General features: G+C 40.3%; 1 protein-coding gene across 1 annotated transcript in view; it reads left to right on the forward strand.

Moving 5' to 3' along the window:
* The window catches only part of SV2C (synaptic vesicle glycoprotein 2C), a 158297-nt gene that overhangs the window by 122287 nt on the left and 9226 nt on the right, over positions 1-26784 (forward strand). The window contains exons 5-12 of the mRNA XM_075182034.1: positions 2974-3107; positions 6513-6602; positions 9127-9237; positions 13316-13404; positions 15713-15877; positions 17916-18049; positions 21767-21970; positions 26580-26739. Coding sequence (XP_075038135.1) covers positions 2974-3107; positions 6513-6602; positions 9127-9237; positions 13316-13404; positions 15713-15877; positions 17916-18049; positions 21767-21970; positions 26580-26739 — 1087 coding nt within the window. The remainder of the gene's footprint in view (positions 1-2973; positions 3108-6512; positions 6603-9126; positions 9238-13315; positions 13405-15712; positions 15878-17915; positions 18050-21766; positions 21971-26579; positions 26740-26784) is intronic.

Below are 26784 nucleotides of genomic sequence, written 5' to 3' on the forward strand. Positions count from 1 at the left end.
CAACCTGATCCCTACCCATAAGCCCCCTGGCTTCAGTTTAAGGACAATGAATAACAACCTCACTGCCACATCATCAATATACAATACACAATATATATATTTACAATGAGCTACAATGTCCCCTTATCCACATATAATTAGACATTGCAATTGTACTCTGTTGGGCTGGGGAACAAAAGCAAGGGCTATAAAAAGTACATGCTGTAATCCACATTTTGTGAGAAACGAGGGGCAGGCTGGTTAGGGTGATATTAATACCTTGTTTCACCGCAGTCATCTTACTTTTTCTTGCATTCTTCACTACCTGCGGCAGCTGGTAGCTTATGCTCAGGTTCTGCCTATCTGGATCCTGGAATGTTGGTGCCATACTTGGAAAAAAACATGCACACGAAATATAGAAATGTTGAATATCCCTGCAGCGTTAAAACTATTACCGGTATTATCATGCTATGAAGGGTCTTCTTAAATATAAATATATATATATATATATATATATATATATATATATATATATTTAAGAAGACCCTTCATAGCATGATTACTTTACTGCTTGATTAAATATAGCCAGAAAAAAAAAAATACATTATTTATATATATATATATATATATATATATATATATATATATATATACATCAAGCAGTCAAGTAATAATCATGCTATGAAGGGTCTTCTTAAATATGTATATACATAAGATGAATAATCATATGTATATACATATTTAAGAAGACCTTTCAAAATGAATGGTCTTCTAGATATATTTAATTATATAGAGAGTAGGCGACTCGCCTACTCTCTTTATGCCGAGGAGGAGCTGCAGCCATTTTGGCCATTTTGGATTGTTCAGCAGCCGCGGTGCTGCTGACACAGAGTGGTCGCATGTGTCAGTGGAGACCCCGCTGGCCTCCACACCTGACAGCAGTGGTGGATCCAGGGGGGGGGCAATCGCCCCCCCTAGCAGACACTTGCTGCCGACGGCTGCACAGTATGTGCAGGTCCGTCCAGCCGTGACAGGCAGGGACAGTGGGCTGCCCGGCTGCTCTGATTGAAAACACAATCAGAGAAGCCGGGCAGCACACTGTCCCTGCCTGTCACGGCTGGAAGGACCTGCACCACATACTGTGCAGCCGTCGGCAGCCTAAACTGTTAGAAAGGGGCGGGGCCTAAATCGCCCCCCCCCTAAATCGCCCCGGGTACAGTAGTTTTCTAGATCCGCCCCTGCCTGACAGCTGTCAGTTGCTGTCTCTGTCAGTTGCTGTCTCTGTCAGTTGCTGTCTGACATCAACTGACAGCTGTCAGATGCGGCGGCCGGCGGGGTCTCCACTGACACATGCGACCACTCTGTGTCAGCAGCACAGCGGCTGCTGTCAGCAGAGGGGGTCATGCAGGCGGGGGGCCAGGGGCACGTGCCCCTTGTACCCCCCCTTAATCCGGCCATGCCCCTCTCCCACTTTTCTGCATTCAGCAGTGCTGTGTAGGAGACTCCTCTGTCTCTCTGGAAGCCTGCACATGGGATGGCAGCCGGTCATCTGACTTGTCAGAGGGAGGGCAGAGAGAACGATCCCAGAGACACACAAGGAAGGCAGGGAGGACTGACACAGACACATACACAGACATGGATTAACAATAGGGCTAAAGGGGCTACAGCTCGGGGCCTCGGGCAGCCCCCGGCTCCGACTGTCACCTGTTCAAGGAGAATGGCAGGCAGCTAACAGCAAATATTATGCTGTTTGCTGCCTGCTGTCACTGTGAGACTTACGCGGCATGCAGTAATCTCCTTACTGAGGAGATCTTGTGAGAGTGAGACTATCATAGTCTCACTCTCACGAGATCTCCTCAGAAAGGAGATTACTGCGCGCCGCATAAGTGCTTCAAGGAGTGGAACAACTGGAAGAGGTAAGCCCACGGGGGGAGCCTCATGGCTGGGGGGGGCCTCATGGGGGGGACCCTCACAGTACCCTTAGCCCGGGGGCCTCCCTTCCCTTAATCCGGCCCTGCACATACACACATGTAGAGCAGGAAGGAGACAGACACAAACACACACATAGTTTAAGAGAGGGAGGGGGGGACGGATCAGCTGCAGGTCTAATGCACACATGCTCTGCAAGGGTAGCAGGGCATGTGTACAGCTTAATTGAAGTGGAGAGAAGTTCCAGTATACTATACCGGTACATACCGCCTCACTTTGAGCACTGGTATATTTTATATACTGATAATCCTCTGCATTCCTGCTAGGCTTGTGCCAGTGGTTCACTTACACTTACAGTAAAATGTATTAAAATTGTTCAATGTTTTATTGGCTTGTGTACTGATCTTAGCAAGACCTATTGATAAAGTAGATAGACAAACTTATAAAACAATCCCTGTCTTCTTTCAGTCTTTGCACAGGTAGCACATCAGACCACAGAACCAATTCTCTGGGGATGGATGAGAATTAACCTTAACTATTTCACTGGTGCAGAGTGTTACCGATATTTGGGTTCCATGGGATTGACTTAACCAGATGCACTTCTTCTACTCTTAGGGCTAGATTTACTAAGCTGCGGGTTTGAAAAAGTGGGGATGTTGCCTATAGCAACCAATCAGATTCTAGCTTTCATTTATGTAGTACCTTCTACAAAATGACAGCTAGAATCTGATTGGTTGCTATAGGCAACATCCCCACTTTTTCAAACCCACAGCTTAGTAAATCTAGCCCTTAGTATAACATCAAGTATGGGGTACTCTAAGAGTCATTAATCTGCCCAACAATCTTGAAATAAGAAAAATGTGACATAATATTTAAATATATTTCCAGCTTTTGTATTTATGATTCTTCATAATGTTTGTGTCCAGTTGGGATTTCATCAGATAAATGAATCAGGAAGAGACATTCTGACAAAATATGAGAATCACAGGGTGAGGTATAATGATATTTTACTTTTTGAATTTATTAATTTCATAAAATGTATCTTAATATTTTATTTTCCCATAGGATGGAGTTTCAGCATGGGATCAGCCTATCAATTCCATAGCTGGAGAGTGTTTGTCATTGTGTGTGCGCTGCCCTGTGTTTCTGCTGTTGTGGCTTTAACATTTATGCCGGAAAGTCCACGGTTTCTGCTAGAGGTGAGAACTGAAAATAAATTGTGCTGTCTTATTACCTCTGTGGGTTCAAAATAATACTTAGGAGGTATGAAGGGTAAGCATACATACTCAGCACTTCTATAGGAGACAAACAAATGTTGACTGGCATTGCCTAGAGCAGGGGTTGGCAAGCTTTCTCTATCAGTGTGCCGGCTAAAATCTAGTCAAGCCCAGGTGTGCCAGTTGGGCGTGTGTGTGTGTGTGTGTGTGTGTGTGTGTGTGTGTGTGTGTATATATATATATATATATATATATATACCCACACACATTTATTATGTCTTATTTTATGATGATTATACCATATTAATAGTAATGGCACACACGTTCATGTTATGCCACACAGTAGTACCCCCACTTTGTATTATGCCACATGATTGAGCCCCAAATTTATATCATGCCTCATAGTTGTGCCCCAATTCATAGTATGCCACACAGTTGTGCCCCCAAATCATATAATGACACATAGTTGTGCCCCCAGTTCATATCTTGACACATATTTGTGCCCCCAAATAATTTCATGACACATAGCTGTGCTCCCATATCATGACAAATAATTGTGCCCCCAATTCATAGTATGCCATCTAATTATCCCCCCAATTCATATAATGCCACAGTAATCCCCCAATTCATAGTATGCCACACAGTTGTCTCACTTTTCATAGTATACCACATGGTTGTCCCCCCTATTCATAGTATGCTACATAGTTGTCCCCCCTATTCATAATATGACACATAGTTGTCCCTTTTATTCATAGTACGCTACATAGTCGTCTCCTCTATTCATAGTATGCCACATAGTTGTCCCCCTTATTCATAGTATGCCATAGTTGTCCCCCCAATTCATAGTATGCCATATAGTTATCACCCCTATTCATAATATACCATATAGTTATCCCCCCTATTCATAGTATGCCACATAGTTGTCCCCCTTATTCATAATATGACACATAGTTGTCCCTTCTATTCATAGTACGCTACATAGTCGTCTCCTCTATTCATAGTATGCCACATAGTTGTCCCCCTTATTCATAGTATGCCATAGTTGTCCCCCTTATTCATAGTATGCCATAGTTGTCCCCCCAATTCATAGTATGCCATATAGTTATCCCCCTATTCATAATATACCATATAGTTATCCCCCCTATTCATAGTATGCCACATAGTTGTCCCCCTTATTCATAGTATGCCATAGTTGTCCCCCCAATTCATAGTATGCCATATAGTTATCCCCCCTATTCATAGTATGCCATATAGTTATCCCCCCTATTCATAGTATGACATATAGTTATCCCCCCTATTCATAGTATACCAATTAGATGTGCCCCTCAATTTGCAGCTCTTATTTACCTTTGGAGACTCATCTTCCTCCAGAAACTCGGGAGCTGCTTCAGTAAAACAGCCGATGACGGCCAAAACGGAGCTTCTGCACATGCACAGAAGCTCCGTTTCGGCCGTCATCGGTTGTTTTACTGAAGCAGCTTCAGCGCTGGCGTGCCAGACAGAAGTGGTCTACGTGCCAGACGTGGCACATGGGGGGGTTGCCAACCCCTGGCCTAGAGTCTTGGAGCCACAAAGCCAAAAAATTGTTTTAATCCTCACTTTAGGAATTGAGGTTAGAGACATGCAATTTGCTCTTATTATGGACAACTATGCATCTCATAAATAGCACAGATACACATTACATAGACATTATCCAGTTTGCGTGCATAATGCTATTTAAATCTGATTCCATATTTTGGTGTCTGTGCTATTACCTAGCAGTTCTGAGTGCATAGTTCTCAATTCGCATGTCTCTACCCACAGACCTTTAAAGATCATTGTAACTAAAAAAATAAACAGTTGCCTTACATAAAACAGTTACTGATAACTTTCACAGGCACATATGACAAAATTCCAACTTAAAATAATTCACAATGTATTTCCATGTGACATACAGCTAAGTGCATGGTATTTACCTCTATTGTCATTTGTTTCGATTCTTCTATGGGATCACAAACAGGAAGTTTGCTGTGTCTGCAAGGAAAATATTTCTGTCCACATAATTGTATCTGAAACATCTTCAGTTCTTAGAAGCTCCTGAAAATTTTACATATAAGTATATTTGTGAATTTTATTCGTAGTTCTTTTAGATAAGACAACTTGTATTGAAGGCTTAGTTTTCCCCATACGTAAGGCTTAGATCACACATCCTATGATTAGAAGGAAAGCTGTTTTAAAGCAGGGGCATGTGAATACCATTTGTTTTAAAGAGACTTTTAGCGTGGAGGCAGGTTTGGTTCCTTTTAGACTACCCCACTCAACCCTAAAGAAGTTGTACCAACCTGATGTTCAACATTTATTAAATGTTAAATATTATTTAACATTTTAACATTACTAAAATATGTTCTCCAGTCAAATATTGAATGTCGTTTTATGAATATGTACATTAGAATTACAGCTCCTGCTGAAAATCCCCTTAGTTAATACCCCCTGCTGTGTCCATTGACTAAACAGCTAAGGCTGTGAATTAACTAGTGAGAGTATTAGATAAATTCAGGGCAGCTAATTGAATGGGACACTTGAATCATCAGGAGGTGGGACAAGTATCTACTTATTTTGCTAGAGAAAAATGCAGAGCTGCTCACACAGCTGTAAAATACGAACTGGGTGATTGTTCTGTGTTCGCAGAGTTTTCTTGAAATACAGCCAGCAGGTATTGCAGCGTTTTCAGGGTGTTGAGACATTAACTTTCTGTCCTTCATCTCTACTGCAGTTAGCAAATTGATGTGTTGTTTGGAAAGAACAGTGAATGACTGTTGAAATTGCTGTGCTAGGGAATCATGAGGAACCAGGGAAAGAGGGAAAGGAGAGACGGAGTAAATGAGTTTGTCAGCACAGATCTCTGTGTCTGTGTGTTAGTTTCTTACATAGTCTTCCTACTCAGAGGTGTAACTAGACCTTTGTGGTTCAATTATCTAGTTACGTAACATTTTATAAGTGCCCCCATGTACTGTACCTCCCAATGGTAAAAAATTTAAATCCAAAAATGGGACTACAGCAATCATGCAACATAAGTAAGGGGAATGGCGGGGAGCGTGCCACTCCCTTGTGGGGCTCCCCTACATTTTACTTACACCATCTTCTATAACTGCTGATCTGTATGGATTTAATGCACAACCTACACTGTAGAATCATTAATTGCAGTGATGAGATCTTACAAGGTTGAAACTATATGTCAGTTAGATATATTGATCTACACATCATTCTGTATCTGTGCTGCTTTCTGGATGTACATGTGCCATTTATAATTCATAACTTCAGTTTTGTGAGACAAGCTACTATCTGCATCTAATTTATCTTACTATACGTGATACAATTTTTTCTTTTTGTTTTATTACAATATTATAGGTTGGAAAACACGATGAAGCCTGGATGATCTTGAAACAAATTCATGACACAAATATGAGAGCTCGTGGACAACCAGAGAAAGTCTTCACTGTAAGTCCTCTAAGTGTCCGTACCAGAAATATCTGCAATTCTTTAAAGCCTTCATTATGCCATTATTACTGTAGAAATAATCTCAAATTCAATTAAAGCAGCATTTCCAGGTAGGGTGACAAATTCACCTGTGACGCCATTAACTGGAGCCCCAGGGATTTCTTAATGCAGCAGGTTTTTCCAGAGCTCCATGGTTTCATAGCATCAGCCGAAACCCCTTGTGCAGCCATTGTAAAGTGGTGAACTTAAAAGTATTGCCAGATTAGACGGTAATGCAGATATAATAACACTAGCTCTAAAATCTTATATCTAGAGCTGCATGTCTCCATATAGAGGAACCATACCAATAAAGCTGTTATGGTTTCCATTTTTTTAAATATTAACTTAATTAATAAGATATGAATTCATTACCTTGGTGAATGATGTGATACCATTGTACGTATACAGTTTATATTTGTAACTAATGAAGATATTGGCACCCAGACTTCTAATGAGACTTATTTTTTGTGGGACACAGACTGGCTCAGCACTTTCTGTGTGCTTTTCCAGCCAATGAAACTTGTCTTTCAGATGAACCTCTGAAGCTATATAATAGTCCAAGGGAAACGCTCATCACTTGTACAGTACAGGTTAAGAAGTGTGTGACAGGTACTGGGAGCAAAGGTTGATCGGTTAACTATTATAAGTATTGCCATTATTGTGCAGTAATTGTGAAGCACTTATACTGGCATGTATGAGTTTAAAAATATTGTATGTTATAATAATATCTGTGATGCACAACAAATAAACCAGTGGCAGAGACATAAAGGAGAAGAGACTGTATGGCCTCTCCCGGTAGTTCTTTAAAGAGCTGATTAATAGCTTCTGAACGGTGGCAGCTCTTCATCTGATTTTGACATTGTCATGTACCTGATTAGCATTCCTATCATCTCACTGAAAGAGAAAATTAGCCTTCTTCATAAAAGTTACTCACAGCCTCACTGACAGTCTGCATAAAACTGGATGAGATGTGATGGCTGCTCAATTATTATTAATCCAGCTACGGACACCTACTGATGCTCTATTTATCAGCACAGTCCTTACCAGGCATCTGGGGAAAAATACACTGGAGTCTGGCAAACATAAAGGGCATTATTTAGAGTTTAGAAAAATTAGAAAACATTTAGAAAATTCCTGCTGTGCAAAATTAGCTGGAAGGCAGATTTAAAATGTGCAGACTGATCTAGAATTGGTAGGAAGGTGCCTCCTAGCTCAACTCTGAATCCCAGTATTAATATAAAGCTGCCCAGCATTTGTGTGCTGCCTGCAGAAGCAGGCAGTAGTTTACATGCAAAATAAAAAATGTGTTTGCACCTCTTGCATTGCAAAATAGTTTCGCACCAAACTTTACATGAGGTCTAGAATCACTAATGACACTGAAATATGTAATGAATTTTCATTAAAAAAAGCTACATATATGCTTTAAAAAAGTGATGGGCGCCCGAAGTGGGGCCGCAGGGTGCAGCCCTCTAACTATCAAAAGGGCCGCACATTACCCTTAATCTCAGTACTAGGTTAAAATAATACATTTAATGAAAGAAAGAGACACCTATCTGTACTAACATATCAGCAAGAATTTTGAAGTATTGCAAGCTGTAACAAACAATCTGACAGTAAAGCAGGAAGGACCTGGGAGCTGGGGCCCATAGGTGAAGGCTCAGAGGTCTGCTTATTGTCTACCTCTGCTTGTTATTTTTTCTTTTTTGCATGCAAGGACTATGCAGTGTGCTCTTACATTTAGCACACAAATACTGGGCAGCTTTATTTTTAAACCTTAATATAAAGCTGAGCTAGGACACTCGCGCACCCAACTTTAGACCTGTACGCACATTTTAATTTTGCTTCCCTTGCAGCACTACATGGTTGTGCCAAGGTGCAAAATTGCACCTATTAGCTTGACTTATTCCTAACTGTAAATAGGGAATATGTTGAGTGCATGCAAGATAGAGCGACAACCCTGGAATGTGGGTGTGCGTGCAGCTCCTCAGGGGCGTGGATGGGAAAATGCTAGACCCATGAATTTAAAAGTGGGATTCTGGTGCCAGGAAAAAAACATGACCTCCAAGCTCAGCTAACCTGTTTGGTGGAAGGAGAGATAGCTATAATATAAGGTCTGAGTAATACTATTTCAAGTCATGTATCTCTTCAATTCTAACCCATGGAGTGATCAAGTGAATCTGACCCAGGGATTAACACAGGGCTTTATTTACTATATAGCTAAAATAGGCACATAACTAGGAGAGCACAGTTCAGGGGACAGCATAGAAATTCTCTACTTTTTTCCTAAAAAGTTTTTTATTAGCTACCTTTTCACTACCAGCAGCCTACTGTATTGATAAAAATAATAGAGGAGTTGAGTTATACAAAGCATCTGAGCATATGTGGTGCACAAACGCTACTTTAGGGCATCAGCTCTAAATACAAACCTGGTTGGTCATCCCCTGTAATGTTTTATGTAAAATAATGTAAATTTCCTTTTTTGTAGGTTCAAAGAATCAAGACTCCAAAACAAATAGATGAGCTAATTGAAATTGAGACAGACACAGGGACTTGGTATAAGAGATGCTTTGTGAGGATCCGCACAGAACTGTACGGTGTAAGTAAAACTACAATTTTTAAATCTTTTTAGCTTCAGAGTAGTCAATTATGTCACAGAAATAGTTAAAACCCAGTAGTTTTATTACATAAAGTAATAAAGCTGTGCTGATGGCCAATAGCAGCTAAATTCCGGTTTATTAAATAAATATGTGTTGTTTGGCATTTATATTATTTTGCCTACCTTCTGAAGTAGTGTTTAGTATAGTTTTGAGAAGATCATTTTTGTTGGCAATTTAAGGGGTATGTGTACATTCAGACATGTAAAATGCATTGGTTGTCTCCATGTATGGATAGTGGAGTTCTTCCCACTGGACCCTCTTTTAATTACTGAAGGAGGGGTGAGAGGCCATGAGGAACAAAGGAATTTGTGTTTTGTACTTGCACCCTAAAGCCACCCAGTTCAAGTTCTTGCCATGGTTAGTCCTTTTTTCCTCTGGGTTTCTTTAAAAAAACATAAAACCAAAAGATAAGTTCAGTCAATCGTGAGCTAAAATTTGAATACAATGCTGCTCTTAGACTGCGCAATTAAGTATTTTTAAATTGTACAACATCAAGTGCCTGGCTAATCTCTGATTACCCAGATACCAACATTGTGTCTTCCATAAACTATCTATTTCTCCATGTTTGGGTACAGTATATACAACCATTAGATAGAATAGATAGAATCTGCTTGCTATCTTAAAAGGCAAACACAGCATTAGCTAACATTAGCTGACATAACTGCAAATTACATCAAATCCTGTAAAATGCATTCAGTCTTTTAGATATTAAGCAGATGGCAATCCGAGTAGCAGTACATAAATCAGAGCTGCACAATTTATGTTTAGAATGTAAGGAAGCTTGTATTTTGGCACTGGTTTCTTCAGGAAAGCAAGGTTACTATTTTTTGGCAGAGAGTATTCAAAAAAATTGTCATAATATTTTGCATTGTTAGAAATTGCTAACTGGGAATTTCAGCATAATGAATATGAATGAAAAACACCTTGTAAAAAAACAATAATACCATTTTGCTCTTTTTTGAGCTGCACCTGGGGTCTCACTAGCCTGACTATAACTACAAGCTATACAGGGATTTTTAGTGTGGATATAAACTAGCAGTACAAAGTTACTGTATGCATGAAGTAGCATGCAGTTGTAAGGAACATGCATGCTTACAGATTGAGCTTATGATTTCCTAAAAAAAAACTAAACAATTATGGACTAGATTCATCCCTACACTTGGCAATGTCAGCTGTCAATTTAGATGTTGAAAATAAATTGGCTAGATATTGTGACTAATGTTGGGTACACACTACAGAATTTTCCACCAACTTTTTATGCCGATCGATTTTACATGCGAACGATGGTCCGATCGCTCGGTCCATGAACTGCATACACACTAGCCTTGTTTTAGAAGATAAAGGGAAGAGCGGATGTCCCTTTAGTGACTTTTTACAGCCATGTTGTCGTGAGCAATGATTGCAATTTCGTACACATCGGTCGGAAGTTTATACACACTACACAACGGAAACGAGATTGGAATGAAAATATTTAACGGTACGACCAACCAAATGAGGCGACAATCGTCCATTTGGGCAGACTTTCAACCATCGTGTCACTACACACACTGACCCGACTTTTGAACGAGCGGTCGTATGTCGGCTAGTTGAGCCGATTATTGGACAAAAACCCTATAGTGTGTACCTAGCTTTACAATTGAAAAAAATGAGCCACTCTTAATCTGCATGTGTGGACATCGGCCATACATCATCATCAACATTTATTTATATAGCGCCAGCAAATTCCGTAGCGCTTTACAATTGGGAACAAACAATAATATAACAATACTGGGTATTACATACAGACAGAGAGGTAAGAGAACCCTGCTCGCAAGATTACAGTCTATGGGACCAATTGTTCTTCCCAAATCCAAAGGAAGGATACTTTCAATCTACACATTTTACCAAATTGGACATATATCTGTTTGAAGAACAATATTTATGATCAGTTATTTAAAACTCAACATATGTGACATTAACATGTTTTGTTCCTGCATAATAATTGTAGGTATGTATTGTACATCTGACCTTCTAGAACAAAGTAGATTTAGATTAAGGCATTTTGTCCTATTGGTTTGATTATATGCATAAAATGAAGGCTGATACAATTGCAAGGCAGGATAATTAGTTTTTGAGGCATCACAGTCACCCAGGACTCAGAAGAATTAACCAAGAACTTTGTAAATTTACCTTACTTTCAGGGGCAGACTGAGCTGGGTGGCAGGGGGGGGGGGGCATCTGCCCCCCAGGATGGTCCCATAGGCTGCTGAGCCGAGTTTCACCCCCCTGGCTAAAATCTGCCAGAGAGCCCCTGCTTACTTTATATGTCACAGGGCCCAATACCCTCAAAAGCTTACCACTCACTGTTCAGAAAGTTACTATGAGATGTCTCTTGTACCATGCTGCTTTATCTGTGTAATGCATGTTGAGTTTCTCAGCAGCTAGTCGGAATTAGGTTCAGTCCTATGCAAACTCTAGGCTGCTTAGGAATTCACTATGAATGCCGGGGAAAAATCTTGGTGTAAACGGTAGTGCACCATAGTGAGCTGGGGTGGTAGCATTCTATAGAATCATTTTCAGGAAATTGTGGCAGACTTGCTCTGGGTCCCAGGTGCCTGGGCAGTTCATGTCATTCGTATTAGTTATAAATATGATCAAATGAGGGAAACACTGTTGTTATTATTATGAACATAGGAGCAATGATGAGATGGTAAATAAGGGAGGAAATCAGCATAACCAACATAAGAGCGAGGCTGATAAAATCAATATGGTGGCAATTTTGGTTCTTTCAAGAATCAAATTCATGACACCCAGTGAGGCAGAAGTGCTAACCACTAATCCACCGTGCTGCCCATAACCTCTCGAGAAACTTCAACATACAAGGATGATTTATGATTGGTCTATGGGGGGATCTTAGATCTCCATGTTATTTGTAATATTTATTCTGATAACCCTGCACCTACAGAATAACATAATGGTACTCTTCATGGATGTATACTCCTGTTGCTCTGGTTCCTTACGATTTAAGCTTTACATATCCCTATTATTGGCTTCAGTCTTTTTTTCTGGAGAGTTTTGATAGGTTGTGTGACAGTAGATGTTATCTATAGTTTACTTCCGGCTGTCCAGGTCTTGTATCGAATCAAAAGCTTCAGATACCAGATATATTTTATTGATATTAGGACATAAACATAACATAGAGGTTAACCCAATTAATAATATTATTATGTTTCATATAACAATACAGTCTCCTACATCGTTCTCCAAGAGTGGATCTTTCTATAGTCTATACGTTATTTCAGGACATTGGGTATTGGAGTGGACCTGCTTACAATAAGTAGTCCAAAGCGTCACTCGGCATTAATATGCCTCATATATTTGTTATTTGTATATTATATCATGTAGAGCAGTGTCTCCTTTGTTATACTAATATAATACATAATAGAATTTCTGTATTTTCCCTGTTGTTTCTTCAAATTCTTCTCCCACTTTTGGGTAATAAAAACTGAGTGACCATGGATTCATTTTTATGAAGTTTTAATTTTTCGGACTTTTATCCATATTCATTTGTAAATTTTTAATATTTCACTTTGTATTGATTGTTTGTTTAGGGGAAAGCTGGGTCTTTTTGCTGTTTATATACCAGAATCACTGGCAATTCTAGGGGATAAACAGTTACTAAGAAACCTTTTGTTGATGAAAAAATTCTCCTCGTCCCTTTTATTCAGCTAAAATTAGCATTACTAAAATGATTATTTCTTAACAGCATACAATATTGGATTGTACGATGAGCGGTAGTGTTTGGAATTTGGCATAAATCAATGCTACTACATCTAGGTAATTCAATATAGGCCAGTGGTTAATGGTCCCTCCTACACTGCTGCTATTTCTGCTTCCTTCTGAAAATTAATTAAAATGAAAGCATGTAATTACCTAGTCCACTAATTACCCTTATCTTTATGTCATGAGATGTGCTGTATTGTGATGAGGTCTATCATTTTACTTATGTGATTGTTAATATTATATGTTATTTTGCAGATATGGTTAACGTTCACGAGGTGCTTTGAATACCCAGTGAAAGAAAATACAATCAAACTGACAATAGTGTGGCTCACCCTGTCATTTGGGTAAGGTTTACTTGGATAAATTAATATACAGATTTAATACTTCAAATACATTTCCTGTAAGCAGGGAATACTGAGATCTTTTATATGCAATATGAAAATAAAGTTTATGAAAGAACAGTGATAGCTTAAAAAAAAGTAATGGGCCATGACCATTAGGACCAAGCAAGGCACTAGCTATCTAATATTTTTGAACAAGTCAGGGATAGATACAAGACAAGGTATTGGCAGAATACAAAGTACTCACACTCCACTCATTCCTTATCGTTTTAACCCTACTTTCTTATATTCACCAAATTTTAGGACCTATATGTTTATGCCAAAAAGTGGGATTCCAATATCACTTGAAGTTTGTTCTGTCCATGGAAGTCACCACTTGCTTTTTATATGCCAGATTAGAAACAAAGTTTCAGGCACCTCTTCAGACGAATGCACTGTTTTCCATATAAACAATTATGTTGGGGTACAGAACTCCAGTATCAAAACTGCGAAAACCAGGACACATTGGAGAACAAACAAAAGTCAATTAGGGCCTCACCAGGTAATGGATTTAAACTTGAAAGAACAATATACACCTTACTCAATAGGCAATAACTCAAAAAGCAAGCAAAGTATAGACTAAGCTTAACAATTACCATGGTGAGTGCTTAGTGGAAAGAGCCTCTCCTTACAAGAGCCCAAAAAATATACGAAGATAATAAAATAAAAATAGGCCACAATTACAGTAGAAGTAGACAATACAAAATACCAAGGAATGATGTTGGTTAGCAAAATACAAGGCTAAATATGACTCCTCTGTCAGTGGATGGCAGTGCCGTAACTATGCATTTTAGTGCCCTGGGCACTTGCGTCCCTGATCTCTGTGGGAGTCACATTTTTAGAGTGAGCTGACCTACTGTGTGCCTGTGGGTAACAGAGCGCTGGTGGAATGTTCTCAAAGCCTCGTAGAACTTCACTATAGAGTGTTGTGTTCCACACAGGCAATGCCAAAGTTGACACAAAACGAAAATGTGTGTATGTACAGGTCCCAAAACTTACATTATTTCAGATGGTAAATTCTGTTTCATTGGCTTTAAAAAACAAAAAAAGTAACACATAAAATGCACTTTCCAACCCTAACAGTGTCAATTTTGGCAAGAAGATGGAGTACAATAGAATAATCCTTTTCTGCTTCTCCTCTATTCTTCTGTGTTCTTTTACTGTGGTCTTCTGTGTTCTTCTGTATTCTTCTTCTGTAATCTTTCTGTCCGTTTTCTTTGCCTCGTGTCGCCTTCACTCTCCTGTAGCTCCTGGCTACTCTCAGTCCACTGACAGTGTTGTGACGTCACAATGCTGCAGGGAGCAGAAGGCAAAGATCAGACAGCCAGGAGGCAGGTGCTGGGTGCCATCTTAGGATCTCTGGCGCCGGTAATGTATTCTGTGGTGCTGCCATGTCATTGGTGGCATGCACCGCAATGGAGGCAAGTAGAGGACGGCCCGCTGTGTCCTGGGCGACAGCACCACAGGCACCAGCCTAGTTGCGGTCCTAGTGAATGGTTATATACATGCAGCGTTTAAAACAAAAAAAAAAGTTCACAATGTAGTAGGGTATTCAATGGATGGGTATGTACTTAGAAGATGATATCCACCAATTACCAGAAGTAAACAGAGGGCAATCCATTGAGTAATATATTATCACATTCTATAAAATAAAAATATGTGTTAACTACTTCGCTGAAAGCTATACTTCTCTGTTATCAGGCAATTTTAACAATAAATGTTTTTCTGCTGTGTCTTTAAAATGACTTATAGTCAGGAGGTCTGATTTATTAAAGAAGGTAAAGCAAAAAAATGAGTAACTTTGAACCTTGGCAAAACCATATTGTAATGGAGGGGGAGGTAACGTTAAATTGTAAGGACAGATTTATAGCTGGGGTAGAGCATGTCCTAGGTCAACTTTAAATTTCAGTATACAAATAAGCTATCAAGTATTTGGTGCTACATGAAAAGAAACACAGTATTTAACTTATGTGTAAAATAATAAACTAATTTGCACCCCTTGCATTGTAACATGGTTTAGTGCAGGAGAAAACTCATTTTTTGCCTTAATTTCCTCAATGAATCAGGCCCAGGAAGTCTAATGTGTAATGGAAAATGCTTCCCCCATGAATACACTGGAGTGTGTGTGTGTGTGTGTGTGTGTGTGTGTGTGTGTGTGTGTGTGTGTTTTCCTGTGTGCATGGATAGAAGTAATGTGTCGGTCTTGTATTTAAACCACATTGCATAGTTAATTTAGTGGTCCTTTGAGTATATTTCCTTTTTCTCGTCACAGGTACTATGGTTTATCTGTTTGGTTCTCTGACGTCATTAAACACCTCCAAGAAGATGAATATGCTTTGAGAGCAAAATTTTTTCATGGAGAAAACATTTCAAACTACAATTTCAACTTTACTCTGGAAAATCAAATCCATAGAAACGGAGAGTTCATCAATGACAAGTAATTATCTTCTTGTCATTTATGTTGTTTCATTCTGTTTTGTAAGAAATAGCAAACATGCCAGGTTACCAGCATGGGAAACCAATACTGCAAATCCAACAAAGAGGTTCCAAAACATTCAATATAACTGGAAAATGTTGAGGGGATTATTAGTGGTTGTGCTTCTAACCTAGCCTAGTAAATAATTAGTGTTATAAAGGTGTTTGATGGTGTAGTCACAGGTGTGTGCAAAGTATTATGGAGACTAAGGTAGCAGTCTTAGGCTGCAGGATTGAGGGGCCGTAAAATCTAGGGAATTTGTTTACAAATATTTAAGCCTAACTAATGGTGCATGATGTTAGTACCACTAATAATAATTCAAATTTCAGTATTTTGCTTTAAAGTGTAGACTACAATAATATAAATAATCAAGTTGACTTGTCCGAGGTATTAGAAATGCACCATTCCAGTTGCCACTTCAGGCAGCAAGACGGCGTTTGAGAGAGCATAAAAATATATAATAGGGATATTTTCAGTGCTATTGGAATCTCATAAACAGGAGGATGACTGTGAAAAGTTAAATAACTAATTCTGAATGATAACCCATCAGCGGCGAAAGTTCGTATATAGAGGGCTCAAACACCGTTCTTAATATTCCGCTTAAGCATGCATAGAGGAACACAGTAAGAATTTCCAGATGCCCTATTATCACTGAACTTACAATTGTAAAGCTGTCAGCGTTCCTGTAGCAGGTGCTTGTAAGGAAAACGATCTTCTGCTGCCATAGATATCAGGTGCACAACAAGAATGTAAAAAGGAATTCGCCTTAGTTTCCCCTCTCAGCCACAAGTCATATGTATATTGATTGGAGGACAGGAGTATCGGTAAATTGTATATGATGCGCTTGATGTTGATCTAAATATATTTATTAGTATGAGAGAGCCTGTTATTATAAGAATATTACAGAATTGTGCTGAAACATTAATAGGAGATAATTACAAAGTCAATTCTGCATATTGATCTATTTGATAAAGATAGAACATATTCACAGATATTCTATATATAAAAACAATGATATTTCTAGATTCAAATGAAGAAACAGCCCATTCGGGGAAAAAACAGTAACTTAAATATTATTGATATTCAATTACACTCATTTTGAAGCACAAGTGAATAGATGTTGTATGTATTGTTTTGAAGAACACAAAAGCTTAATAAAAATTGAAGTTGTTTTTTTTTCAAACAACTGGCTTAATTAGTAAAATCAAACAGGACCTAAGATCTTTACTTTCTGTAAGTCACAATAATTATTCCTTCTAAGAAACAATTCATTAAAAAACTGAACATATATAACAGTATAGTTTGTTAAAATATCTGCATGTTTATATATTATAACACCCTGAAACTGCTGGAGATTAAGTGAAGTGTACCTGTATATATAATTATCTGTCTAATGCGCTGGGCTTCCTAATAGAACAACCACAAACATGCTCTGTAGCCCTTTTCTGCCCTCCCCCAACATGAAGGCAATTGCCTTGGTTGCCTTATTTGCAATTCTGGCTTATTTGTGATGAGAAACTGACAGATGGACAACAGGAAATCTCTCTAAAGATGCAATGTTTTTAGTCCACTTGTTTGGAAATGTTACAAGCATAAGCTTGAGATACAGTTACATTGTGGCATATTAAGTGAAAACTAAAAATATTACTTCTGTGGGTAAATGCATGAACCCCCGATTTCTGCAAGTCGCCGGAAATCGGCGGCTTTGCAGTGAAAATTAAAAGCGGCGATGGCAAGTTTGCCTTTACAAACCATCGGCGCTTTGAATTTTCACTGCAAGGTCGCCGATTTCCGGCGACTTGCAGAAATCGGAGGGTCATACATTTACCCCCTTATGTCAAAGGCAGTCAGTTCGATTTTTCTTTGGGGACTTTTAAGGATCTACCGCCCAATTGCTGGTTGTGTCTATGTTAAAATGTAGCTATGATTTGTATTTATAATTACATTTTACAAATGCTGCTATTTGTTAACCCACATAAAATGTATTTATACCTGACAGGTTCACCTCCATGAAGTTTAAGTCAGTAGTGTTTCAAGATTCGCTGTTTGCAAATTGTTACTTTGAGGATGTCACGTCACTGAACACATACTTTAGAAATTGCACTTTCATCAACACATATTTTGTAAACACGGGTGAGTTCACTATCAGTGTATTTTTACAAATGTAATGCAATTTGTGGAATGGATTCTAATATATTAAGCAGTAAGTTACATTATGTACAGGCACTTATTATTCACCAGATAAGAGGTTTACAAAAACTGTAGTTTTTGGGCCAGTTCCAATTCCAGAAGGCCCTGGAAATTATATTTCACTGTGTACTTGTATGTAGAGAGAGGAAGTTGGGGTAGGAGTTATTCTGCGCAGAGAGTAGAAAAATAATACTTTTGCAAATTATCAACATTTAAGGTAAAGGTGATCTGAAAAAGAGTTGCCATGAGGTCTTATAATGGTATATGTGTCCTAGCCAATAAGCGAAATAGCTATAAATAAATATGTACTTTGCATTAGAGAATCATTTCATTGTGGAGTGTAGTATGGATTAAAGTAATTTATTGCACTTTGAGCTGTGACCTCGACAAGAGCAGGATTGTAACAGGTCAATTAAAACATTCAACTATGTTTTTTTTTAAATATTGGTTATTAACAATATTGCCTACAAACGTAGAGAAATTCAAAAGAAATCCAGCAATAATAATACTTAGATAGGTATGAGTCATAGATCAGTTGGACATGTAACACAAGAGGCCTTAAATGACCATGTTCTCATAGTGCCCTTGCAGTGTGAAGTCCGCTGTGTGCTGGAACTAAACCACAGTGAGGTTCAGTAATAACATTTCAAACAATAAAGGGAGGGGATTGTAGGAGGGAAGAAGGGAAGAATGAGGGATAGGATAGAAAGGTGAATGGAGGGGGGGGCAATAAGAGTGAAGTGAAAAAAGAGAATCACATGATGGGAAACACAGTGGGAAGTCAATGGTATCTGAGGCCGAACATTCTGTTACAAGTAGAGAATCAAGTCAGAATTGGAGTAAAGTCTGATTATTGTATGATGTCAACATACAACTATTTTAATCAGGCAGCCTGGTCTAGTGGGAGGGGGAGGGGGTAATTCCAGGTACCTGTAATACTTCTGCACTTGTGTATGTTGTATTTAAATGACCCCAAATCGAGTTTAGCTGATTCTTTAGCACTCCTGTTTGTGCTGATCTACATTTCTCATGATAACAACCCACTGCAAGCCACACACATCCCCCTGACTGTGCCTCTTCACCACACCCCTGTCCTGTGCCTCCTCACCACACATCACCTCCCTGTGCCTCTTCACCACACCCCTGTCCTGTGCCTCTTCACCATACATCCACCTCCCTGTGCCTCCTCACCACACATCCACCTCCCTGTGCCTCTTTCACCACACCCCTGTCCTGTGCCTCTTCACCATACATCCACCTCCCTGTGCCTCCTCATCACACATCCACCTCCCTGTGCCTCTTCATCACACCCCTGTCCTGTGCCTCTTCACCATACATCCACCTCCCTGTGCCTCTTCACTACACCCCTGTCCTGTGCCTCCTCACTACACTTCCACCTCCCTGTGCCTCTTCACCACACCCCTGTCCTGTGCCTCTTCACCATACATCCACCTCCCTGTGCCTCTTCACTACACCCCTTTCCTGTGCCTCCTCACCACACATCCACCTCCCTGTGCCTCCTCACCACACATCCACCTCCCTGTGCCTCTTCACGACACCCCTGTCCTGTGCCTCCTCACCACACATCCACCTCCCTGTGCCTCCTCACCACACATCCACCTCCTTGTGCCTCTTTACCACACATCCCCCTCATTGTGCCTCTTTACCACACATCCCCCTCATTGTGCCTCTTTACCACACATCCCCCTACATGTGCCTCCTCACCACACCCCTGTCCTGTGCCTCTTTACCACACATCCACCTCCCTGTGCCTCCTCACCACACATCCACCTCCCTGTGCCTCTTCACTACACCTCCCTGTGCCTCCTCACCACACATCCCCCTCATTGTGCCTCTTTACCACACATTCCGCTACCTGTGCCTCTTCACCACACAGCCCCCTCCTTGTGCCTCTTTACCACACATTCCGCTACCTGTGCCTCTTCACTACACATCCCTGTTTCTCTTTACCACACATCCCCCTCCTTGTGCCTCTTTACCACACATCCACCTCCTTGTGCCTCTTTACAACACATCCCCCTCATTGTGTCTCTTTACCACACATCCCACTTCCTGTGCCTCTTCACCACACATCCACCTCCCTGTGCCTCTTCACCACACCCCTGTCCTGTGCCTCCTCACCACACATCCACCTCCCTGTTCCTCTTTACCACACATTCCGCTACCTGTGCCTCTTCACTACACATCCGTTTCTCTTTACCACACATCCCCCTCCTTGTGCCTCTTTACCACACCCCTGTCCTGTGCCTCCTCACCACACATCCACTTCCCTGTTCCTCTTCACTACACATCCCTGTTTCTCTTCACCACACATCCCCCTCCTTGTGCCTCTTTACCACACATTCCGCTACCTGTGCCTCTTCACCACACATCCCCCTCCTTGTGCCTCTTTACCACACATTCCACTACCTGTGCCTCTTCACTACACATCTGTTTCGCTTTACCACACATCCCCCTCCTTGTGCCTCTTTACCACACATCCCCCTCCTTGTGCCTCTTTACCACACATCCCCCTCCTTGTGCCTCTTTACCACACATCCCCCTTCTTATGCCTCTTCACCACACACCCCCCTCTTAACCACATGTCTACCTCCCTGTTCCTTTTGAACACACCCCCTCCCTGTGACTCTTCACCACACATTCATCCTCCTCCCTGTAACCCTTCAACACACACCCCTTCCTATGCTTCTTCACTATGCATCCCCTACTTCACCACACATCTCCCTCCCACCACACATCCTCCTCCATGGCCCTCTTCAACATATATCAACCTTCCTGTGCTTCTTCAATACACACCCCCACCCCTGTCTCTGTTCACCCCCACCCACTCTTCGTCATGCACCCCCTTCTTCACCATGCATCACTCAATTCAATTACATTGTTGATCATGGTGTGATATGGTGGGTCCCAGCCACTGAAAGACTGGAAGCATGTGGCGTGGTAATGAGGATCTGTGCAGCACGCTCTCAGCCAATCAGTGGCTGAGAGCCGCCACATGACCAAAGAAAAAGTAAAAACTGTAAAGTCGAGGGAACATGAAGTTCACATTGGGCAGACTTATGAAGTGTACTATTACAGAGTCATCAATAAGATAGTAATGTTGTCAAAATACAAGACATAGTTTTATGAAAATAGATAACTTTAAAAAAATCTTTACATTTAAGATTGATTGGATTTTGATGTTGTTCTTTGTTCATCTTTATTACTGCAGTGATATTTGTCTTAGTTCCATACAGAATATGAAAACAGTGACATCTGGTGTACATTAAAAGAGCAACAGATGTTGAACAGCTCTTTTTGTAATTGTAAGGACCGGTTATTCTACAAATCCAAAACCAGAGTAAACAATTAAGAATTATAATTTTCAGCCTATAGTTTCATAAAGACAATAATAACCCATACTGTAATAATATTTAATTACTGCTCTATAATTGTGTCAACCTGTGTGTAAATATGACTCTAAACATAAACTAATCTTGCAAACTAATAACTCTTGATTAATTCCTAGCACTAACCATTATACTTAATCCTTTCTCCAACTTCTGGTATAACAAATGCAGTGTTGTATGAGAATATATGTTCTGCAAATTACATTTTGGCAAACTTGTTATGGAATTTGGCATGCATCTACCTCCACAGATTTTGAGACATACAAGTTTACTGACAGTGATACCAAAAACTGCTCATTTGACAATCCAAAGGTGGGATGTCAGATCACCTTTGATGATGACTACAGTGCCTACTGGATCTACTTTGTGAATTTCCTGGGAACACTGGCTGTCCTTCCAGGCAATATTGTCTCAGCGCTTTTAATGGACAAGATTGGCAGGTTAACAATGCTGGGTATGTTTTCATTCTCAACATATATCTTGCTATTGCCCAATTTATACCATAACAATGTTGCAAAGTACTTCATATCTGATATTCGAGGTTTGTACAAAATGTTTCTATCAAAAATATATGATAAGTTGGATCCTGAAGCTAGCTTAGACATTACCCACACCCAGGGTGCGGAGCCTAAATGTGACACCGGTGTTCACCAAGGAAGTGGGTATGGGTTTTGCTGTGTGCACTACACATGTCCTGGTCCTCAGGGTGGGTCTTAAGCATAAAAGAAAGTGGGGGTGAGAATGAGGAGCAGGGTCCTGAAAACAATTTAAGAATTTTAATGAAGAAGAAAAAATTGACAAGAGCAGGGATTCAAAATGCTATAAACATACAGCAAATGCTAGGTAAATAGACACACGCACTGGCACCCTAGAAGTGCAGAGAGCCAGTTTAAATACCATGCTGTCAAGCAAGGAGGCGGAGACAGCCATGATGCAGTCATGTGACCACATTTATGAATAGTAGGCGTGCACATGCCAGCCCAGTGTAGCAGCAAGACCTGCAAAAGATACCCCCTAATCTCTCACCACATCTTCTTCTACTCATGTTGTTGGTGCAGACCTAAGATGTCATATGCAAAGCGCACTTCAATGTGTATACATATTCAACAGCAGCTGCAACAGCACTGTGCAGCAAAGGTACATCAATACAATACAAATACATACAGTAATAATACATAAATACAATAATACCTAAACTAGAAAATACCAGGGTGCAAATTAGCATACAACAAATACAAGAATACATGTAACTAAAAATATATGTTACTAACATAGTAAATAGCTCAATACAGCATTCCATATGCAACGTACAATATAACAGGGACATACAGACAGGGATACTGCCATTAGAGCTTACATTTTACAGGCAGGGGGAAGACAGAAGGAGGAGACATGGCAGAAATGCAAGAGAGAAGGGGACTGCAAAGCAGGGATTTAGGAAGGGGGAGAGTAGGCATGCAAGAAGAGATGGGTTTTGAGGGAGCATTTGAAGAATTTAAAGTTGGGGGATAGTCTTGTAAAGTAGGTAGGGAGTTCCAATTGTGGGGCTCGGGAGATGTCTTGGAGCCTGAAGTGGGAGAAGGTAACATGCGGGGAGACGAGGCGCAGGTCAGAGGCAGAGTGTAGAAGTCAAGCAGTAATATATCCTGAGATAAGGAAGGGAAGACATTGTGGTGGGCTTTATATATGAGGGTTAGGATCTTGAACTGGACTTGGGAGGCAATGGGAAGCTAGTGGAGGGATTTGCAGAGGGGTTCAGCTGATCAGGAGCCGTGATAGAAAAAGATAAGTCTAGCCGCAGTGTTCATGATGGACTGGAGGGGGAAGAGGTGAATGAAAAAAAGACCAATAAGGGTACATTTTTCAATTGTGTGGAGAGGGTGGCGATAGGACTGAGTAGGGTTGAGAATCACACGCACCCAGACATCAGGCATGGCAAACCGGGGAGAGGGTGATGTTATCAACCATAAGGGACATGTAGGAGGGAACTACTGGGGAAGTGAAAAAATCTCAAGATGCACAGTGTGCAAAGGAGCAAATATCACATCAATGTTCAATTTCCACCAGCTCAGAGCTACTGCAAAAAGCAAGTTGTCCTGCAGAGGGGAAATGACTGTGCAGCATTCTGCACAGCTAGAAATGATGCCTCTAAAAATATGCTCAACCATTTATCTCATTACAATAATCTCACTGTCATTCTTTGAACTGCTCTGCGAAACAAGAAATGCTTTCACTTCACCCACCTTTTCCTATCAGCTGGTACAAAGTTCTGACATCATCACACACTGTATTGCAAAGTACTTGAAATGCAGGCAGTACTAAAATAGGTACATTAGTAATTTTAGCTAAATAATCTTCAAGAAACCAAGAATTGAGATTGATGCATAAATAATGTTTTCAAGTCACCAGTCAGTCGCATGGGGCTCTTCTCATCTCTACCAAAGGTGGCTGAGAAGAATCACCGACCAGGGGCTAATTTATGCATAGGGACAGGAGTGTCAGGAGAACCCGGTGACTGGCCAAGCGCTGAATTATGTACTTGAAAGAACTCAATGTAGATAGTACATTAGGAGGCACATTTTTCTCCACATCCACCACTGAAGCACTGAGAAACAGAGAAGAGGCTTTTACTATATTAGCATGCTTCTTTAGAGAATGGCAGAACATGGGTGGATGCTATACACATGTGCAGAACAGATGAACCATCCAGTGATGGAGAGCTCTGACAATTAGAGCCTCAGAGCACCACAATGAAGATGTAACTCATTGTAAGTGAATGGAATTGTCATTCAGGTGCCCATACAGAATACAATAGCAAAAAACATGTAGGTCTATAGCTACACAGCTAATACGGACGCTCTATACAAGCAGCAATTCTATTTGCTAATTTATGGGAAAATCACTTATTGTGTGGGCCATAAATCAACACCTGTTTAGGATGGGTCAGATGTTTCTATGGAAAGACAGCTGTAATGACAATGACTGTATTCTGTGTCATCGCTCAGCCACTGCGCTAATCTAAATAAATACTGCACTCCCCAACACAGGACCTTCCCTTTCAAATTCATACAACCCAATAGCTGTCATATTCAAACACAGCTATCAGAATTTACATAAGGAGCATTAAAAATATCCATTGCATCTATTAAAACAAGTGAGATAGAGATAATATTTTACACTGTTGATATAGGGACCTTGAGGTATGTACTGTTGAGGTGTTCTTCTCTCACCATATAAAATAAAGACACAACCCAAATTTTTCTGCAATATATGATACGGATATTTGGGGGTTTTTATTACAAAAATATGTCTATCCTTCAAGTCAGAATTTATCCTATAAGTATTTTTTTCCCTCTACAAGAGTAGTCATGAAAACAAATTAGTGTTTTATTCTGATCAAACATGACAAATCTCTGTAATAACATGCTAATTATATTTGAGCTTTAATTTTTGCCACATTGTAAATGATCTGGTTAATCATTGTGATGTTGTATTCGCTTGGAACAGATCCTCACAAACACTCTGTTATCTAAGTAGAGTGTGTCGAAAAAGTTTAAAAGAGTTGTTTTATTTGGATTTATATACTGCAGTACTTCTATAGAGTTGAGACAAGCAGGCCCGGCGCTCCCATTAGGCAAGGTTAGGCAGTTGCCTAGGGCGCTGGGCTCTGGAGGGCGCCTGGAGTGGCGCCACAGAGTTCTAAAAGACTTTAAAACTGTGCGGCGACCGCTGACCATACCTGTCACGGCCGCCGCACAGCATTCAGATGGACGGGGAGGGGTGGAAGAGGCTATTTTGTCACCACCGCCGCCTCTCTGCTCCGTCTCCTCCCCTCCACTTACTAGTGTCAGTGAGTGGAGGGGAGGAGACGGAGCAGAGAGGCGGCGGTGGTGAGACAAGGTAAGGAGAGGAGGGAGGAGGGAGAAGGGCGCCGCTTTTTTAAAAATGCCTAGGGCGCCGTGGTCCCTAGCACCGGCCCTGGAGACAACGGGGTAAATGTATCAAGCTGAGAGTTTTCGGGTGGGTTGAAAAAACAATCAGATTCTAGCAATCACTTATTTAGTACCTTCTACAAAATGACAGCTACAATCTGATTGGTTGCTATAGGCAACATCTCCACTTTTCAACCCCCAGAAAACTTTCGGCTTGATACCTTTACCCCAAGATGTTTAAACACCCAAAGCAAGGATGTCAAATATCCAATCAGCACCACTCTCTCTCCACTTCCAAGCATAATCACTTGTTCAAAGCATAGAAATACTAGGACGCACCTTCATCTAAACTCTAAATCTGTCTGCACATTTTAAACATTTACACTGATGGTCAATGGTCATTTTATTAAAGTTTACTCATCACCAGCTCCCTAATAATATTCATCATAGGACAATCTATTATTTCCCCATGAACTAGTGACATGACTAAGGAATGAGTCATAAACTGATGTCACTAGTTCTTTGTGTACTATGCATACTGATTCAGCCCATAAAATGGTTGCATATCATGTGAGTAGAATACTGGTATACTTTCAAGACACCACACCCTCAAAAATGATTAATTGTGCATAGCACAGGAGAATGTGTATGCTAAACATTACTTTATGCTACCTATCTATGTGGGCTAGGAGCAAACTGAGGGTTCTGTATGCTACTTATTTGCCTGTGTCATATTTTCAGTCCTTTGTGGACCTGTACACACATCCAATGACATCATACCCAGCTCCCAATGATGTTATATATATCCCATACCCATAGCCCATGTACTCAAACTATTGTATTGTGAGAGTATTATCACACCTCTGTGGGATTAACAGAAGAGCCATTGGAGAAGATAAAGTATTGATGGAGGAAGGAAAGAGAAACAATGTCATCTATACCGGATAGTGAGCTCTAAAAACAGACTCACTAGTCATAAAAGAAACTAGGGAAAGTCATATAACAATAATTAAAACAAAACATGTAGTGTTAGAGTTACTTTAACTTTTAATTCCAAGACAAGTCCAATAAGTCCTGAGTAAGGAAAGTCACTCTTTAGCTCATACAATTTTCTCTGTCGGTTTTGTTCAGGAGGCTCCATGGTTCTCTCCGGCATTAGCTGTTTCTTCCTGTGGTTCGGTACCAGTGAGTCTATGATGGTCGGAATGCTATGTGTATATAATGGTCTTACCATTTCTGCTTGGAATTCTCTTGATGTGGTCACTGTGGAACTGTACCCTACAAACAAGAGGTAAAATCACAATGAGCACTTTGTAAACATTTCAAACTTAAACAT

Source organism: Mixophyes fleayi, chromosome 1 (assembly GCF_038048845.1).
Source record: "Mixophyes fleayi isolate aMixFle1 chromosome 1, aMixFle1.hap1, whole genome shotgun sequence".
Lineage (NCBI taxonomy): Eukaryota > Metazoa > Chordata > Amphibia > Anura > Limnodynastidae > Mixophyes > Mixophyes fleayi.